General features: G+C 34.7%; 2 protein-coding genes across 5 annotated transcripts; both read right to left on the reverse strand.

Moving 5' to 3' along the window:
- Positions 1-542: 542 nt before the first annotated feature.
- Positions 543-7,021, reverse strand: BGLU42 (beta glucosidase 42). The gene is made up of 13 exons (XM_011016473.1): positions 6,850-7,021; positions 6,154-6,220; positions 5,953-6,011; positions 5,536-5,611; positions 4,875-4,949; positions 4,715-4,802; positions 3,270-3,495; positions 2,533-2,648; positions 1,939-2,153; positions 1,821-1,855; positions 1,605-1,707; positions 1,256-1,361; positions 543-1,023 (listed from the first exon to the last, which is right to left on the reverse strand). Exons 1-13 carry the CDS (start codon positions 6,961-6,963, stop codon positions 828-830), a joined length of 1,476 nt encoding a protein of 491 aa, XP_011014775.1. The 5' UTR covers positions 6,964-7,021; the 3' UTR covers positions 543-827.
- A 3,657-nt stretch (positions 7,022-10,678) lies between these two features.
- Positions 10,679-19,280, reverse strand: LOC105118514 (splicing factor U2AF-associated protein 2-like). 4 transcript variants are annotated; one of them, XM_011016492.1, is made up of 16 exons: positions 19,036-19,280; positions 18,408-18,518; positions 17,890-18,024; positions 17,626-17,751; positions 17,318-17,550; positions 16,061-16,267; positions 15,657-15,749; positions 15,544-15,582; positions 14,570-14,659; positions 14,382-14,484; positions 14,109-14,189; positions 13,475-13,551; positions 12,707-12,787; positions 11,955-12,046; positions 10,878-11,010; positions 10,679-10,825 (listed from the first exon to the last, which is right to left on the reverse strand). In XM_011016492.1, the coding sequence occupies exons 1-15, from the start codon at positions 19,097-19,099 to the stop codon at positions 10,887-10,889; spliced, it is 1,656 nt and encodes a 551-aa protein (XP_011014794.1). In that variant the 5' UTR covers positions 19,100-19,280; the 3' UTR covers positions 10,679-10,825; positions 10,878-10,886. The 4 variants fall into 4 exon arrangements, with proteins under 4 accessions (XP_011014794.1, XP_011014803.1, XP_011014784.1 ...); XM_011016501.1 differs by having other exon boundaries at positions 10,679-11,010; positions 18,408-18,512; XM_011016482.1 differs by having other exon boundaries at positions 10,679-11,010.
- Between the last annotated feature and the right edge of the window lie 812 nt (positions 19,281-20,092).

Raw genomic sequence — 20,092 nt, forward strand, 5'->3', positions numbered from 1 at the left:
TATTATAATGCACATTTTCACCTTTTCCCTTTTGTGAAAAAAAAATCAATAACATAACATTAGTGCACTCATATTTACAAGTATATGCCACCACTCGGTTTTTTTCACTTATTGACTCAATGCCCTTTCAAAGTCAAAAAGCAAAGATAAATGTTAGTTAATACAGTTAGGTTTTGAGAACCGGCAGTCTTCTCAAGTTTTCTAATCCTAGAAACACCATCTCTTCGTAACCTTTGTTGTCCCATTGATTTGTTTCACGCAACATATAGGCGACCGATTCTTGATAAAATCAAATTATCAGTGTAGGAAAAAAAGAAAGGAGAGCCGCGATTTCATTCTAATATATATTTTCTGAGGGTCCAAATCCATATCCTATGTAATCATACCTAGGGTTTTTGGGAAAACAGAGATGTCTTCTTACCTTCCGCAGAGAAATGTGATGGCAATGTATAAGTAAACCTTCTTTGAGAATAAATAGGCAGATTAGTCTTTTAAATTTTGTTAACATGCACGAATAATGGTATTTTGCAGCAGCATAGCCATGCATAACGTCTGCTGGTTTTTTTTTTTTTTTTGGCTGGCAAGAAATAGCAAGGAAGAGCTAGCCGTGAACCAGTTAACCATAAGACGTCTGATTAACTAAGAGATGCAGTTTCAGACATAAAAGAAGCACATAAGAAGTCCCTTCGTTGAAATCAAACAATACTCTGACTAGACAGGATTATATCAGGCTGGCTAGTTCAATAATCCTGTTTTGCAGCTCATTGATGCTTGCTTAAAAACAGGAGTTTATTCTTTCTACTAGCAGCATAAATACATGCCGTCCATCACTCTTCTTTGCCGCTTTTCCCTTCAACACCTTTTAAGAACCGCAAGAACCAATAAGCAGAAGATTTTGGGTGCCGAGAGAGCCCATTCTTGTAATCCACATACACCAAACCGAAACGCTTGGTATAACCTTGAGCCCACTCAAAGTTGTCCAGTAATGACCATGCAAAATATCCCTTCACTTGTACTCCATCCCTGTTGGTGCAGTTTATAAACAAGACTGATTATTCTTTCTTTACCGTTACAGACATTATTAACAAATTATTCAATATGCAACTCATTTTGATTTGATTTATAACGTCAATGACAATTGCAAAAACTCCTACATGTACTTGATTAGGCATCGATCTCCAATACACCGCAAAAATATGAGAACACATCAATCAATACACTCAGGTCTATGACATAAAAATAGTTAGCAACTCACTTGATTGCCTGAGCAACTGAAGCAAGGTATCCTTTATAATAGCGAACTCTCAGATTGTCATCCAGAACTTCATGAAGTGGGGCATCAATGTCATCATCATCCATACCTGTCAAAACAAGTACAGTGAGGTTCAAGAGAATATTGATGCTGGTTTATTTTGTTCAAGACTCCATTTGGGAAATAGCAGATTAGAATGCACAAAGAAAGTTCTCTGGCTGGTAAACCATAATCCTATATCCCAACTTATAAGATTCTAAGGTTGTGTCTCGCCAAACACAAATAAGAAGGTGGTATAATATTTGAAGTGCGAAAATAACTAAAGATATCATTAACACCACATAGAAAATACCATTCTCTGTAACATATACTGTGGGATTGTTGTATTTCTGAGCTAGGTAATTGAGAACCTTCCGGAGTCCCCAAGGACAAACATAAAGCCACTCTGATGCTGCCTGTCATTAGGGGAAAAAAAAATCATCATCAGACTGGAAGAAAGGATATTTGACATGTGTGCAAATGTCTGTGTGCGCGCACGTGTGCATACATGCAAGCAAGAGAGTCATACCTTCTCACCAATTGGCTCGCCCCCTTCAAATTCAGCTGATGATAGCCAACAGCAGTTAGAAATGAGAAAATTAAGCATGAAAAAGTTGGAAATAAGCTTGCAGGTAATAGTGACTTACCTCTTCTCTCCATCGATTGTGCTTTATAGTAATAGGATTCTTCAGGGCTCTCTGTTGCATGAGTTATGAACCTTGAAGTGTAATGATTTAGACCTACAAAGTCCATTGGGTTTCTAAGCAACTCCTTATCTTCCTCCGTGAATTTTGGGAGCCGTTCTCCCAGTATTTCACGCATAACTTCTGGATAGTCTCCGTAATATAATGGATTCAAGTACCTGTTGGAAACAGTAAAAGGTAAATAGCACTTAAGTGGCTAAAGATTCCAAAAGTTACAACATTTTGCAAGCGTTTGGGCATGAATGAACCATTCAGGATAATCATTAAGTGGCTACTATATTGCCATGGTCTAAAGCCTGGTGAGTTAGATACTCTAACAGAAAACAACTGCTTGGGGTTTAAAATTTGGGATAATGAAGAGGTTGGATAATAATATTTTACAGCTTCTTATCATTCCTCACTCACCCCCCTAAAACAATGTAATAACGTGCTTGCATAACTCAATAATCATGCATTAGTGTGAGTCTGAAAGAGTAAATAGTTCAGCAACCATTAACATAGCTGATTTTTAACCTAAAAAGTAGCAACAAGAACTACCATCCAAGCTGAAATTCGAGGCGTCGAGATGCTGCAACTTTATCTTCTGTTTTGTTTGAACCAGTTTCTGCCCATTCACAGTCAACGACCAATCCTATTTCTCCCCCTTGCTTGTCCTGAATAAGATATCAGCAGCAGCAGCAATCTGTCAAGCTTTGAATGATTTAAAAAACAAAAAAGCAATTGACATAAATTTTAACTGATTCTTCCCTCTTAACAATTTCATTTCTCAACTGATGAGGCAGTGCAAATGCCAGTGACAAACAAGAACCTTGCCCTACAACATTAATAAATGGCCAATGTCCAGCATCTTTATTGACCATGTATTAAGTAGTTTCACCTATTGCTATTTTCTTGGAAGATAAAAACATTTGTGTTTGGATATCTAATAATACCTCAAAGCTTCGTGGAGGGAAAAAAAAAAAGAGGATACAAATAAGAAAAAAGCTCATTTTATTACTTCAGCAAATGATGTTGTGAAACTTTTAGTGAAGCCGAATAACAACAGATTTGATACTCAGATGGTACACACGGAAACACTAGCTTCATTTACATTAACTAACACTCTGTTTAGAATACCACAATCAGTTCAAGAACATTTTGGATAATGCAAAAGAATGCAATAATCAATGCAATAATCAATGCAGATAAAAATACAAAACTGAATAGTGTAAATGAAAGTGATTTATCGAGAAGATAAAATGATTAGTTCAAACAAGAAACAATTTGCATCATACCCTGTACTTGTTTCGGTATATGGAAACAGCAGCTGCATGGGCCAAGATCTGGTGGTGTGAAGCCAAATAAGGTTCTGTTGATGGTTGGTCATGTCTTCCAGGTGCAAAAATCCCAGAGTCATGACCATTTATTGCTGTTTGGAGAGGCTCATTAAGTGTGATCCAGTGCTTAACTCTATCACCAAAACTTGCAAAACAAGTATCTGCATAGATTGCAAAATATTTTCTGGATGTTTGCAAAGAAAAAGATCACATGGATCATTAGTGACAAAGCTAAGTAAACGTTGCTACTGAAGTCACATGAATGATGCAAATGTTTTTTAATTTATTATGTTTGTTATACTGAAGTGCACAAGGTACACATAACCACATCTTTTTTCAGCAATTGTACTATATAACTCACAATTAAATAGGCAGCTACCATACACCAGATTTCCTGGTCCTGGTAAATAAGCACCTACAATCACTTAAGGACACAAATCTCACACATATATACCATGCAGAAAAGTGAACAGGTTCCACGCTCAAATTCTAATGAATTAAAATGACCTCTGTAACTCACCCAAATCTCAATTCCTCAGAGTGGGACATCTCACATTTGGATCACAAGCGTATTGGAATAATCTTATCTTTTTGGTAGTTTGGTTGCTTTAGGATATTCAAAAGATCTTTTTTTTCATGTTTGGTGATCTAGAGAATTTTGTCTGACAGAATGGAAGGATTGAAATTCTTCCTTCTACATTTTGCTTCTTCCCATGTATCTTTTGTTATCCGGTAATTTTTCTTATTTCATGTTATATTGATTCAGCTTCTTCTCTGATCCTTATCTCTTTCTCTCCCCATCTGCCCAACAAGAAAAGAAAATCCTTGGATCTGAATCTTTTACATGTTTAAATCACATGAAGCCTTCTAGACCACAGTAGCCTCCTTTCAGCTTTAGCATATGGGATAATTTTATTCAGAGCAAAAGGAAAGTGTGGAGACCCAAAAAGCACAAACACTGCTTGAAATTAATCAACTTCTGAAAAATGATTTTATTATTAACCAAGTAGTTGACTAATAGCCTTCTTTGCAAACAAGGGGCGAATTAGAAAGGGGATCAACCAAGTTTCTACTGCTTAATCATCTTTCTTAAAAATTCTATTTTTAACACACATGTGCAAGGAGTTGCAGCAACATTAATTACAAGTCACGACATATAACAGCACAGTAGGAGAAGTACAGAAGGAAATCACTACTTTTCCCTTTTCACATTAATAAGCTAGTCTCAAATAGAGAAAAAAGGGTGAAGCTGAGGTCATCGCAAAATTTATGTTAGTAAGTGGATGCATTCATTGTTTACCATATTTGGCAGACACATTAATTGTTCAATTGTCATGGGTGAGAAGCATATTCATGAACATATTTCCATTAATAATTGATTTTTAGAGGATAGCAATACTTACACAACTTCTTTATTTAACCACCCTTCCATTGACTCCTGAAGATGCAGGGGAAGGTCCCAGTGGTACAAAGTTACATATGGCTGAATACCTACACAAAGTAGTTAAATATGAATTAATGATTCAACAAGACAGAAATCAAGAAAAAATCAACTTCACATACCTTTTTCAAGAAGAGCATTAATGACATTATTGTAGAAAGCAATCCCTTCATCGTTGACTTTGGTTCCCAAACCATCTGCCAGCATGTAAAATAAAAGAATAAATGAAAAGCATTATAGCAGTTGTAAATATAACTACATAAAGGAAGACAGGGGGAAGTCAGGCCATCGAAGGAGGGGGGTAAACTGCATCAGCGGGACAACAAGATTTAAAATGGAAAAAAGTAAAAGAAAATACTTTAAAAATGGATATCCTAGAAGACCAAAAAGAAAATTAAAATCTAATATTGCACTCATCATCTGTTGAGTAAGCTTCCAGTTAAATTCAAGTAACTAAAGTAACTGCATAGCTTATGTGTGGCATAATTGTGAATTAGTACACTCACACATATATGCACATAGTTCACCTACTGAAGCAGGAAGGGCAGTATGTTTCAAATATCATGGTTAGGTTTCAGGTCACAGATTCATTTAGCACTAGTCAGGTGAAGACCAAGTTTGTTCTTTCAACCAGGTTTATTTTTGGAAGTGAATTAAAACAGGCTTATCTATCAACAAAGTATTAAAGGACTTCAAAAAATTATAACAGTAGTTATTTCCTCCAACTGCTAACAATGCAGAGAACTAAATGGTTAAAACTGAATTCATCAAGGAAGCACATACCGGGGAAGATTCGAGACCATGATATGGAAAATCGATAAGCATCAAACCCCAGTTTGGCTATGATCTCAATATCTTCCTGTATATCATTAATGAGTTTTAGAAACTAAAAACTGAAAAAGTAAAAAAGGCATGGCACAAGGAGACATGAAGAAGTATCTCTAACAGTTTGTGTGTATATGTATAACATGAATACTAATGATACAAATCATCAATAACATCATCCATGCTTAGCTAAAATTTTCTGAGTGGTCATGAAGCATGCCACGGAGTAGTCACTGCCAAAGCTAACAAGCTACCAGAGAGGCAATAAAGAAACACCATCCAGCATGCTCCATGCCACATCAATGAATGTCAGAGAGACAACAAGGAATAAAAGAAAATGCAGCCCACTCGTTGCTAAGTTTTGTTGATGCTGACCTTGTATCGATGATAATGATCCACTGCTACATCACCATTGCTTCCATCAAGTATGTTTCCTGGTAAAACAATAGTGAGAATTTTATAATCAAGGTCAAAGACCATGTAAAAAAATAACAACATGGGAGCAGTTCACTATAAGCTTGTAATCAATACACGATAAAGTCATGTATCTATTTATTTAGTTCAAAATTTTTTTACCTTTAGACTGCGCAAAAGCGTCCCATATACAAGGACCCCTGCCACCTTCGTTGCTGGCTCCTTCAATCTATAAGCAAGTAACAAGGAGCTCAATTCAAAGAGTGCAAGTTCTTCGTAACCAATACACACAGCATGAAACTATAACTATGTCTGGGACATCAACAATTGAGATCCGCTAGGGATCAGAGAGAACAATATATCAACAGAAAGAGCTGGATGATCCCTTTACGAGCGAGAGAGAGAGGAGAAGGCAGAGAAAACCTCTGGTTTCTTAATGCAAACAAAGCAACTTTTTAATCAATTGAACTCATCGATCATCCCTGTACCCTAATAGAATGAGTATGAAGCCTCCTTGCAAAAAGGATAGATGCCGCAACAAATAAGAAAAAGCCCTAAAAAAATCCTCGCTTGATCGTCAAAAACTAGCACAAGGTAGGCATGATTTCAGGAGAAAAAAATGTAGTAGTTTTAGAGAGAGCTAAAAAAATATCTTTTATTTTTATATTTTTGATGCATAAGAGCACTGAAAAAACATCCAAAAAATAAAATCAAACAACCAAAATGAACAGTGGATCAATCAGTCACCATCTTTAACAGCATTGATATCATCTACACAATCAAAACTGTCAAACAACCCAGATCAGAATTTGCCACCAATTAACAGAAATAAAGACACGCACACAATGGGGCGCCTACCTGATAAGCAGAAGTAGCAACTCCAAAGATAAAATCAGGAGGGAAGTCAGAGCGGGACACTTCTTTCTCGTTCAAATATTCATGTTCCTTCAAGAACTCCTCTTTCTTTGCCATTTCTATTTCTTTTTCTTGTTGCCGTGAAGAACAACTGGGAATCAAGTGTGGCAATTATATAGAGCTGATAGAGCTCTTTGGGATTACTTTTTAAAATTATTTTTGGGATTATTATATTAAAATAATTTTAAAAATATATTAATTTTAAATAAATAAATAAATTTAAATTATTTTAAAATACTTTGAGCTATTTTTTTGTTTTTTTAATTTAATTTATTAATATTAATTTTTTTATTTAATTACTAGATTTTCTTAATATATATTTCAAGTTTGACAGGTTAATTCAGAATTATTTATTTATTTATTTATTTATTTATTTATTTTATTTAGTTTAGTTTGTCAATATTAATTTTTTTATTTAATTATCGGACTTTCATGGCAGGTATCCCGGACATGACAGGTTAATCTAATTTGACGGTTTAACCCAGTTAATCTGTCAAATTTTTTTATCTATTTAGTTATCAAACTTTAATGACATGAATTCCAGATTTGATAGATTAACCCAGTTAATTCAATTTTTTTTTATTATTAATTTTTTACTTTTCTGTTGGTTTTTTTTTATTAATCTATTTAATTTTTATATTTTTATAATATGACTTTGCAGTTAAACCTATATCTAAGATTATTAGGTTTAGTGTTATAGTCAAATTTACTTAAACTTAAATCATATAAGTTTGATATTATTATTAATATTATAAATATTATTTTTAGATTAGATGTTATATTTAAATTTTAAATTCTTAGATATAATTTTAAAACAAATTTAATTTTTTTATTTTATTTATATAAAAAATTAATCCATAATATTACGCGGGAATGTATATATTAATCACACTATAATGCGTGTTTTTCATCCGAATTATATGATAGGTTTTTAATTGTCTCCATCGATGAAACCCACATCCACGTAATAGGGTTTGTCTTTGAAAGTATATTTTCCCGGGAGGGACCAGATCTTGATGCTATGTATATATACATGTGACTAACATTTTGTTTTGCTGACCGATATAAAATAATAATATCATCCATCATAGTCTTTAACAACGTTAAAGATGATGATGTCATCCACGTGAAATAATGACATCATCACGTGGAAGGCTCAAGGAAAGATCCAATCAGTGCATGCCTCCTGTGCTCGCCATATTGTTTTTTTTTGTTGATGGAACAAATAAAAGATCACATTAGTGCGTGTGATGCAGATGCCCCACCCAATCAACTTGTACTCTAGCGTGGTTAAATGTTAACTAGACACTAGTATTTTTTTTTTTTTCCTCTCTTTCTCTTGTTATATCATTAAATTTTAAATAACAACTAAACTGATGAGATTTTGATTTTATTTTATAATAATTATAATTTTAAATATTTTTCAAATTTATTTTTATATAATTATTAATTTTAAAATCATAAAATTAATTAAAATATATATAAGTTATTAAAATAAAGATATTAATTAAAAAAATAATTGCTTAAGATGGCCACAACCCACATTTACAGCCAAGTATTGTTAGTTTTTTATACATGATGGCGCTGAGCCTTCATTTTTGTTGGGTCTATTTGGAACGTCGGGCAACCTGCTCTATTCTAGCCCCTAATCTATTCATGGTTTTATAGTTTGGGAGTGTATTTATAGTTATTTTTTAAATTTTTTTTATTTAAAAATATATTAAAATAATATTTTTTAAATTATTTTTAATATTTATATATTAAAATTATCTAAAAAAAATAATAATTTACAGTGATATTTATATATTAAAATTATCTAAAAAACAAAAAAAATAATTTACAGTAAAAAAATAAAAAATTTAATTTTTTTAAAAAACATTTTTAAAATACAAAAATAAATAGTAACTTATGTAGAGACACATCCACAATGGCACCCCCTTCTTCTTTCTTTCCAAGCAAAAGAGAAGTTTTTTATGCTTTTTTATCACTGATTGTAAAAATGGCCGGCTTGCTTTCCTGTCTCTTTCGACCTTGAAACTTCATTTGAAGACTCCTTAGCTACATGCAGTTTTTTTTCTTCTGTCCACTGACAAGTGGTTCCAGGCTCAAGGCATGATGATGCAAGGATATAAAATTTAGTGCTTATGCAGCTGCATGGGCTTGAACTCCATTTCTCTATAGCTACTTGTAAGATATTCAGAATCAAATCTCACACGCACCAAAAGTGAGATTATTATAATATATATTATTATATTAATTTTGGCCTCCCCTGTAAAATGTGCCCGGCTCCGCCCCTGGGCTTGAACTCCATTTCCCTATAGCTACTTGTAAGATATTCAGAATCAAATCTCACACGCACCAAAAGTGAAACGGGTTGAGAAAGGGAGAGGATTGATTGATGGGAGAGAAAAAAGGGAGCAGGAGCCAATCCCTGTTACAAAGCTTGGAAACAAGAGAGAACAAACTCTCCCCGTTTAAATCCAACGAGAAAGGGGACAAGAGCTTGACTCTGTAACTGAAAGTCATAAAGCTACCTTACAGGCCTTTACTCTGTAACTGAAAGTCATAAAGCTACCTTACAGGCCTTGACTCTTTAACTGAAAGTCACAAAGCTACCTTACAGGCCTTTACTATGTAACTGAAAGTCATAAAGCTACCTTACAGGCCTTGACTCTTTAACTGAAAGTCACAAAGCTACCTTACAGGGTAACTGAAAGTCATAAAGCCACCTTCCGGTTGCCTGGTGGGAACTTTCCATGTAATTTCCTAATGCTTTTGTATTCAATGAGGATGTACCCGAGATGGTAAATGGCAGACAACTGTGTAGTTCTCAAGAACACACAATTTGCTCTAACAACTTCTTTTTCTTGTTCTTTTGGTGAGTGTAACAGTACTGAAACCATATCTTTTTGGGTTTAGTTTTCTCTAGCAATGTCAAGCGGAACAAGGAGCCTTTTTGCTGCATGAGCAGGCCTTCTTTTTCTAGTACTGGCCAACCATACTTGCAGAGCTAGAGAAAGCAACAATTACCGCGTTCCTTCTTCTTGCGGTAGCATCCATAAAGCTACCCTTTCTGGTTGAAATCCGATCCTCAAAACTGTGGCAATAGAAGGTATGAACTTGAGTGCGAGAGCTGCCGTGCACTCCTGTACTTGATGAAAAAAGAAGATGATATGATCAATATTGCCGAACCAGCAAGGATAGGCTAAAATCCCGAACTCCCCATGAAAAAAGAACGAGTGTAATGGGGGCTACATGGATTCCTAAGCGTCCCATTCTAACGTTATTGATGGTATTGGGTCAGCAACCTTTTTTAGGATCCACTGGAGCGTTGCGCGTCTGGGACGACTAAAAATCAATTGCTCTTTTGACAAGTGGTTGTGTTCCTACATCTCAGCATAATTACCTCTTAAAACTATTTTGATAGTAGAATTTCACCTGTGCTGCTGCATAGGATGTCTGAAAGATTGTTTCCATTCCAGTGTCTGTTTGATTTGATTTTCATCATTTGTGAAGCTGTGTTTGAAAGAAGATGAGATTCAAACAAAGCTGATTTTTTTACCTCTAATAAACGGTGAACGTTACGAACATGAACAGCAGGAATGCGCATACCATCATACCACATGGGAGCTCTACGGCACTTCCACCAATCATCGACTGGTGCAAGAGGCATCACTTTGTGCTTGCACCAGTTCCTCATGACAAGCTGATGTGTCAAAGCTCCCATCAACATCCAAAGAGTACAACCATTCAGGGATGATAAGAACTATAATTTTATGAGAGACAAGCCATTGAAAAAGCTGAGCTTTAAACACGGCATCCATTTTAAAAAACATCACTATCATTTACAATCAGAAATCACATCAGAAGCTTTTCTGCCCCCCTCCTTTTTTGTCTCTTTATCATGGATATCAACTTCTATTTTGGTAAAAATTAACATCAGGAACACATAGCAGTGTAACTGCAGCTTCAAAGTTAATTCAGTCAGCTTCAAGTTCCGCGCCAAACTGCTCCAATCGAGCTGCATCCTCATCATGATCCCGGACCAAAGCATGATTAATTAATCCGTCATCCTCGCTAGCATCTATCTGTCTTCCACCGAACCTAAATAGCAACAAGACGAAACGTAACACAATAGTAGTAGTGATAATAATAAGAAAATTTAGATGACTAAGAAAGATTGAGAAATGCCAAAGCATTAAAATCCATAATGATTTCATTTGATAACACATTCTTGGGTTGATCTACAACACTATTCTGACAGAATGTCTCATAGAATGCATGCTTCTTTCTGATTCACAACATGATAATCACCTGCACTGTTATCATATTGGAGATGGTGGCAATTTGCACTATCCAACAATATTTCCAAGCAAACAACAAAAACACTGAACAAGTTCTAGCATCCAACATTGTGCAGCACACTGGTTGTGCTGTCAATAATGCATCATACAAAATTAAGACAAGTGTGAGCTCTAGTAGGCAACCGTAATTTTACCACCAAATTGTATGCATGTATAGAGCTGAGACATCCCCATATGCATGTTCAAGTATACTTCCATTTCCCTCAAACCCACCGTCAGATTTAGTCCTCTATTCTATTTAGTTCAAGCAAATCAAATTTCAAGAAAGTTTGATATTGAAATTATTCACTTCATATTGTGACAAATTGTTCATATTTTGTATTGCATGAATTTTCAATTTCAAAAAACTTATATAGATAAGCACTTGGAATTTATCATTCATGATCCATACATATCATATCTGACAGTTTGATGAAAACCTTGTCTCAGTAGATCTCTTCTCATGTATACATAAATTTAATTATTCTCTTCCCATGTATACATAAATTTAATTATCTACTCCTTTACTGCGGATATTTTAAGGCTCTCAATGTCTGACTATTACTGCTTATCCAAAAGTAAAAATGAGGAATCATGATGCCAAACTTGATACCGTGCTGGTCAATTTCTATGACAGTAATTTCTTCACTTATGTCCAACTGAGTCATCATTTGAGTAGCTACTAATTAACAAATCAGAACATACCATCGCCCATTCATCAATTCTATGCAACTTTGAGCATCCTTTCTGTCTTTAAATTTCACTAAAACAACACCATGTGGATTATTCTCACAGACCTGCAAGCAGAGCCATAGCAGAATATGTGGAGGGGGGGGGGGGGATTAAAATATAGTCAACAGCAACTTGACAATGGAACTCAAAAGTGGTAAGAATGCATTGGTAAAGGAATACAAGGAGAAGAAACATGAAAATTTTCAAAATTAGTTCTTAAAAATTGCATGGAGGCAGTATGCAGCCAAGCAAAATCAAACATAAGTAATATAACGACTTCTGAGCTTCCTGTTGCCATGAAAGGGAAATAATTCTTTTGTAAAGAATTCAGGCTGTATGAAGAGAAGACCTTACATTATTATTATTATTATTTCTTTAGGGGGAGCCTGACCTAATTGAAAATAAAGTGGTGATGGAAGAAAATAATTTTCAATTCATGTTTGAAATTGCACAAACTGGTCCCGAGTAATGAGAGATAAATTTGGATACCCAGGAGTTCATAAAAGGGCGGTGAAATCAGTTCTGGAGAATGTAGGACTCTACCAAGTACCAAGAAAGAGTGCAATTAGATGAAATGAACAAAATCTGTACCATTACATGCAGAATTTACCAGCCAGCACTAAACGCAAACCAGTGCAAAGTTTCTACTGCATAACTAGTTTCTTTAGCATGATTTGTAACAGGGTATTTAAAAATGCAATGCTTGGCTAAAACATTTCAGTTACCTTGACAGAATCAACTGGACCAAGCTTCGCACATTCCTCTCTAACATCTACCTCAAGTTCTGAACGTAAGCTTTCATCAGCCTATAATAAGAAATTCAAATATGATAATGGTACAAAAATCACTGGACTGCTTATACAAAAACATAATGCAGCAATCCTACCCAAGGGTCCATGAAAAATGAAGAAATGAGATGGCTTTTTTGTTGAGAAGAAAGTAACATGTTTAAATAGATTTAGTGATGATAACATTTGTAATAAGAAGCTGCAAAGCAGATGCTGAGAACAAGAGACAATGTTTTTCCTCAGCGTGCATGAAAATTTTGAGATGGGTCACTTTTGGTGAGTTCATTTGAATGCTTCACCCCATGCTAGTATGCTGTCTTTAAACTGTCAACACTTGCACTGTTGCATGATCATAACCACGGGTGGCAAAATTACATCAAGGGCACAGATAAAAACACCCTTAACAAAATGAACTGCTAAAATAGACACAAGACTTGCAACTTTATCACCATAGGTCAAATTTTGTCTCTTAAAAACTGTGTGCACAAGGAAAATATTAAGCAACAAAAGGATAAGAGAGTAAAAGTTCAACATGAAGTAAATAACAGAAGAATAAATTACTGTTTCTTTTGCCTTATTTGATCAACAAACAATAGAAATTATCCGCGTCCAAACAAATGTTGGACAGGTTCCAATAAAAGATATCTAAGCAAACAGTACTTTTGCAAGAAGTCCCATCCAAACCATAGATTGTTCCACACTCACCCTCATTTCAGAAAGAGTGAACATTTGGCGAAGAACTACAGTGGCTGGAATCGACACCTTGGCATCATCACGGCCACCTGTAGGATACAAGCGCATGATGTCAGATGCATGCAAGGCACCAAGGCATCACATGTAAAAGCAACTCCAAAGAAACTCAAGATAAAATCCTCAATGAAAAATCAGAAACACTCATGGAACAAAATTAAAAGAGCTACTTCAAAATGAAAATAAAAGCACGGCATATAATTTTCAAGCCTTCATCCACATCATATCCACTTAAACATGGTTCAAGATTTACCCTAGCCTTTTATTTCAATTGCATTTAAGGAATAAAACAACAACACAGAAATTGTATTGAAGGAAAATTGTATTTTTCATGTATTGAAGGAATAAAACACAGAAATTCCTCCTTGATTTGAACAAGCCGAAGAAAAATAGCTGGAATTGACCCTTTCACAATCAAAGCTTCTTAATGAAGGAGTGGTTTAAATCATGGATATTATGCAATGTCATACAAGTATATTTATTTAATTTCAGACAAGAGAGGGATAGAGAAAAGTAACTTTCACTACGAAACCTTTCCTGCCACATTTACTGAATAACATTCAATGCCTCAGATTGAACAAGAACCTACCCCAACCAAGTATCTTGTCCTCAACCTTTTTCAGCTTCCTTTTCTTCTTGTTGTCTACTTGTTTGGTTATAAATCTGTCCCCTGCATGTATCATGAATAAGGCTCACTAATAGTGCACAGCTTTTAATAAATAGATGCAAATAAAATAATTGAAAATCCTTCAGAACATAGAGATATTATTCATGTACTAATCAATATGCAAACAACGGTGACAAAAATCCTCCTTGGTATTGCAATCTGGAAATTTGAAACATAATGTTTTGCATTTGTTACCTTTCTGCTCAAACTTGGCTCGGGTGACCGACATAGGAATTGTGCCCCCAGGTCGCAAAGGTGTCCCATCCAAAATTTGCATAGCCAAATCAACTGAGGGTTCCTACCATACAAAACTTCCATATACTCTGAGATACGAATCTTGTCAGTTTCGTGTTGCAAGTACAGTAACACAGCAAAGCAATTACCTTCAAATATGTAACTAGAGCATCTCCCTTTATTCTTCCAGTCTCTTTGTCAACGTAGATCTTCACGCGAGGCTTTTTTTTTTCAGGATCCTACAAATTTCATAACTTGGTTTCTTAGATGTGCAATTCCAAATGAAAATTTATCCAGGATTAAACATCACAAGTCTGAGAAGCAAATGCACACACAAAAGGGAACCATAAAAAAAAAATCCTTTTCACCTTCTGCTAATGCATAGAGAATGAAAGTTAAAAAATAAATCTTGTGTGAGGATGATTAAACATTAAACAGTATTATAGCCTAAAAGATTAATTTTATGATTCTGAAGGAATCATACTGGAACATAAATGCCAGCTAGCAAGTGTGATTTTAAGACAGCAAGATGTGACATCTCAACTATGTCCAGAATAATAAATGGAATAACAAAGCATCAGCTCTTCTAAACCTGCAGAGATGGGTAGTTGTGCAACAAAAACAGTATTTTCCATCCTCTTAATATGTGCGTGCACTTTACAAGTACCATATGCACAAATTCTCTTCAATTTTATCATTATACAACAACAACAAAGCATTTAATGTATCATTTGATTGTAAAAATAAATAACCATATCCAGTCTTATCTTTGTGGAGAGGACTTCACCTAACATTTTAAAAGCCCTTCAGGAATATACAAAACAAATTAGCCTTGTGTTCAATGCTCTCATCTTTTGAACCTTTTTTCTATCTCTAGTGCATGCATGTAGCACATGATTACAGAATTATTGAATTCACATCATATAGGACGATAGTTGATCATACTCTGCTACATTAACCAACAGATTTGCGAGCATTTTTTAATTGAAAGACTAATGATTATTTAACAAGATTCTTTTCCTGCGCTGCCAAGCCTGGCCTAAGTTAGATTATCACAGGATAAAGGTGAGTCAAGACTTCAACCATGGGTAGATTAAGAAAATCTGTAAAATACAAACAATACCTCCTTAATTACCCCACACTTGGAAAATGCCTCTACCACCTGCAATGTTTTTCTAAAATTAGTTTCTAGCCAAGATAAAACAATAACACAAGATTAGACACCAAATAACTTACTTCTTCAGCAGTGACATCATCAGGCAACCCAGTTACATAAACATGCGTATTGACTTTCAATTCAAACCAACTATCAGGGGCCTTATTGGCTTCCTGCAAGATACATAACAAGGAGGAAACCACAGCAAAAAACATACTATCCAAATTAAGAGACAAACAACAAATATCCCAATAAGTCATGTAAGCTGCTGTACCTTCATTCTTGTTGTAATTAATTTTGTTGTCTATTCAATTTTTATAGTCCCAAAACCCATGAAAATATTTGATAATAATGGGAACAGCAGGCTACAGTGGTATGGTGTCAGTCATTCTTAAAACCAACTTGCATGAACAAGGTTACTAGAAAAGAGGCAAGTTTCCATCTTCAATAGTTTTATGACAAAAGAAGATATGAAATAAGATACCTTCTTATCAGCTTGCTTGTCCTTATCAGCTTGCTCATCCTGTAATTTCCTCTTGTCACTACGTTGTGATTCTACTACTTCACCAGTACCATTGGCTTCATTCTTCAAAGAGGCATCAGCAGCATTTACATTCAGAAATACCTCCTCTTGTTCATGGAAAGTCATCTGTTCTACCCCATACTGCTCACTTACACTTGATAGATTATCCTAGAGGATCAGTTGATTACGACCAGAAGATTGTGATCACCATTTCAATCATATCAGTAAGAAGATGATATTAGGCCAAATAAAACAATGGTAAAAAAATGGAGAAAAGAAAAGTAGCATAACCTTTTCAATGCATCACTAGGAAAAAATTTAGGCTTTTTGATGTCATAGGGGAGGCAAGAAAACCATAACAAGGTATCCTCAACATTTAAAAAACAAACACCATGATAGAACCAAGAAATCCAGAAAGATAGCAATGAAAGTTCAGAAGAGATCTCTGACTTGCCATGATCACAGAGATGATCATTAGAGACTACCTTTTCCAAGAACAGGAAGTGCTGATCACATGATACAAAATTAATTTTCTTAAGACGCTAAATTTAGGTTGGCAATGAGTGATAATTTTTATGATATTATCTATTGAGAAGACAATCTTGGCTTCATAGAATGGGCCACCAAAGGGTATGTTTTCTTCCCTTGGAATCCTCCATGTCCAATTGCTCTTACAGACCCTACTAATCATATCACTTTAGCCTAAACCCCATTGCTCTTTAGATACAAAAACCTAATTAATCCTACAATTGCCCTGCACTGGAAATCCGATACACTTTTAGGTCATTCATCAAGCCCGCAACCCAAGAATTCAGCGATGCTGCATTTGATTAGTAATGATATCAAGAATCAGAAAATAAATCATCTCAAAAAGCTTCAAATAGAAAAAGGTGATAACTCCCTCCATAACCACCAATGATAAGAAATAATCAACAGATTGCAAATGACACAACCCAAACCTATTCCTAGCCATTTCATATCCCTCAGCAATACTCTTCTCTGTCTTAATCACAATGGATTATATGTGCAAGTATACAGAGGTGCATGCATATATGTTTACATATGCATGTATATGAACTTCTAAGAAAATAATAAGGTTAATATATGAATGCCAGAAAAATAATGCTAACACTGGATTTGAAAATAAAGTTTTAACTGTGCTTAAACTAATATCGGAATGAAAATGAACCCTCCCAAAGCGACAACATGACAACCAACCTGCGGAACCCAGGCTCTAAGGCTTCTATCCCACTTGTATGTAGTCCCATCATCATCTGTGAATTCATCCTCACCATCTGGTGGTGACAGAATCCTATCAGAATCATCTATCCCAAAATCGTCTCCAGTGTTGCCAGGAAGAGATCCATTTTTTAACCTTTCTGCCTCAGCTTCTGCCTCTTTTACCTCCCTTTGCCATTTCTCAAACTCATCTTCATCATCGTTGGAAGACACTGCAGACAGAACAAAGTGTAAGACAGTCTTTTCTAGGAGCAAGAGGAGAAAAGATGGGGGGAAAGGATCTTCACCTAAAGTAGAATAATTGGCTTTCTGTTCATTGTTAGAATGGGAACCATTTCTCAATCCAACAGATACCAAAGTGGCCTCTCTGACCTCCTGCAACTTCTCCCCCTCGTTATCATTGTAAAAGAGTGCTGCACAAAACATCCAAGGTTAAGCGCCCTCATTCAGAAGATGGAAATGGTAAATATGCTTGTGAAAATACAAAATTGCATTACACATGCATAAAGATATTCAGACAGTATAAACAGGAAGAAAAGGAGATTCATCACCTGCCCTGGAATAATCAGATCCCTGTTGAGAAGTTCCTGACATCAACTCAGGGATTGAGGACAATGGCTGCCAGTCACTTCTTCCTTCAGACCACACCAGTGTACTTTCTAAGAGATACCCATTCAAGAAATGCTCTGTCCAGGCGAAGCAAATAAGCAAAGGAGATGGTTCAATAGCTCATTAGACCAAGTGAACATGTTACAGGTGAAACAATTGTCCTGAAACCTTGCTATTGGTTACTGGTAGAACTGAAATTCCAGAAAGCAGAGAGAAAAAAATTCTCCAGTAAATTATAAGCTCCCACAAATGAAATGTCAATACATAATAAACCAAAAAAAAAGTTACAAGCACCCTTTTTTTCAGTCTTGCTCGTTCACCAAAACAATTCAAGCATGCTCCTTTTTATTCTTTATTTATTTTTTAACAGAATGGCACAAGGTTTCAAGACAATTATTCCATACTTTGAAACCTAGATAACTTAAAAACAGCATTCAATGAAATACAGAACTAAACTCACCACGTAGCTCGGAAAACACATAAGGTCCAACCTGTTGTTGATCTTCACCTAGTATATACCATCCACCTTCCGCAACTGTGTTGTAAATGCCATCATAGGCATTTCCTGCACCTGTACAGTAAAAAGAAGAGAATCCCATTTCACCTCCTTTTAGTTGCATGCAAGAAAACATAAATACAAGCATAAACATGATAACATGAACACTATTTTAAACCGCAATATTTTTCCTACCTATAATTCCTCACAACATTTCACTTAGCATTACAGAACTCATCAATGTCAACGCAATTTAAAACCATAAAACAATCAAAACCATAGCCTAAGAATTAAAACCCATTATTTATACACGCAATTACACACATAAAAATAAATAAAGTCACGAACTTTTTTATGTGTTTAAGCTATCCTAAGAAAAAATAAAAACGACCAGAACATATCCGCAACAACTAGTACAACCCAGATTAGAACAGAACCCTAATTGACAGCATTCAACCTAGTTAAACCTCTTACACGAGTAGTAAAGATACATGTAAACTAAAAAAAAATCGGTTCTCTGAAGAAATATAATGACATTAAAAAAAATTGTACGAGAAGTTATTATATTTATATAGCAAGTGTCGGTGCTAACCGGAGCATGGTTGTTGTTGCTGCTGGGTTTGGAGATCGACGGAGGAAACTTTCAGAGACGACATCGTTTTTCTTTTTATTACAGGGTGCTGCTGTTATTATTGGAGACGATGAAAAAAGGGCAGAAGAGCGGAGGGGGCCTGGGTGGAAAGGAATCGTATTGTTTGGATGTGAAAGCTGTTTTGTCCGACTTTGAGCGTAAGGATGTCCTGTGGGTTAAACTGACGTGATGCGGTTTGGAAGACGATCGCTTTTGATTTTCGGGTGGTTTTTTAAATTAAAGTTTAAATTTTCGGGTGGTTTTTTAAATTAAAGTTGAATTTATTTATTTATTTTTTTGTTAAAATTTAAAAAGAATAAATTATTTTTTTATTTTATTTATTTTTTTGTTAAAATTTAAAAAAAATAAATTATTTTTTTAATTTTTTTAATTATTTTATTATGCTAATATTAAAAATAAATTATAAAAAATAAAAAAATATTATTTTAATATATTTCTGAAAAAACACTTTAAAAAAAGTATATATTTCTAAAAAAACACTTTAAAAAAGATTCTATTATATTTTTAAAAACTCTCTTAGATTAAGAGAAGAATCATTTTGACCATTTAAATAATTTATATATGTGTGTGTAATTACTTTTTAAATATTATTTTGACTTCGAAATAACTTGTTTTTAATTTATAAATATCAATTTTTTAATTATTTTATATAAAAAAAATTATCTTAAAGAGTAAAAAATATTTTTAAAAAAACCCAAGAGTAAAGTTACCGGAATGCCAAACGGCAATACCTGTACTGTATCACTAAAGTACTCCTACAGTTCATAATCCTTCCTCTTTCAAATTTTTACAAAGTACTGATAGAGTTCTTCAAGCTCGGTATTCAAACCTGATAGAGTTCTTCAAGCTCGGTATTCAGACAAAAAAAAAAAACAGAGAGAGAGAGAGCGATTTGTACTCCATTTGTCATTGAATAGTTGCTTGTTCCTCGATAATATTTTAAAAGAAAAAAAATTAATGAACTGTTTTCCAAGAATTGTTTAGGGTGGGAGAAATG

This window comes from Populus euphratica, unplaced genomic scaffold (genome assembly GCF_000495115.2).
Source record: "Populus euphratica unplaced genomic scaffold, PopEup_1.0 scaffold5.1, whole genome shotgun sequence".
NCBI lineage: Eukaryota > Viridiplantae > Streptophyta > Magnoliopsida > Malpighiales > Salicaceae > Populus > Populus euphratica.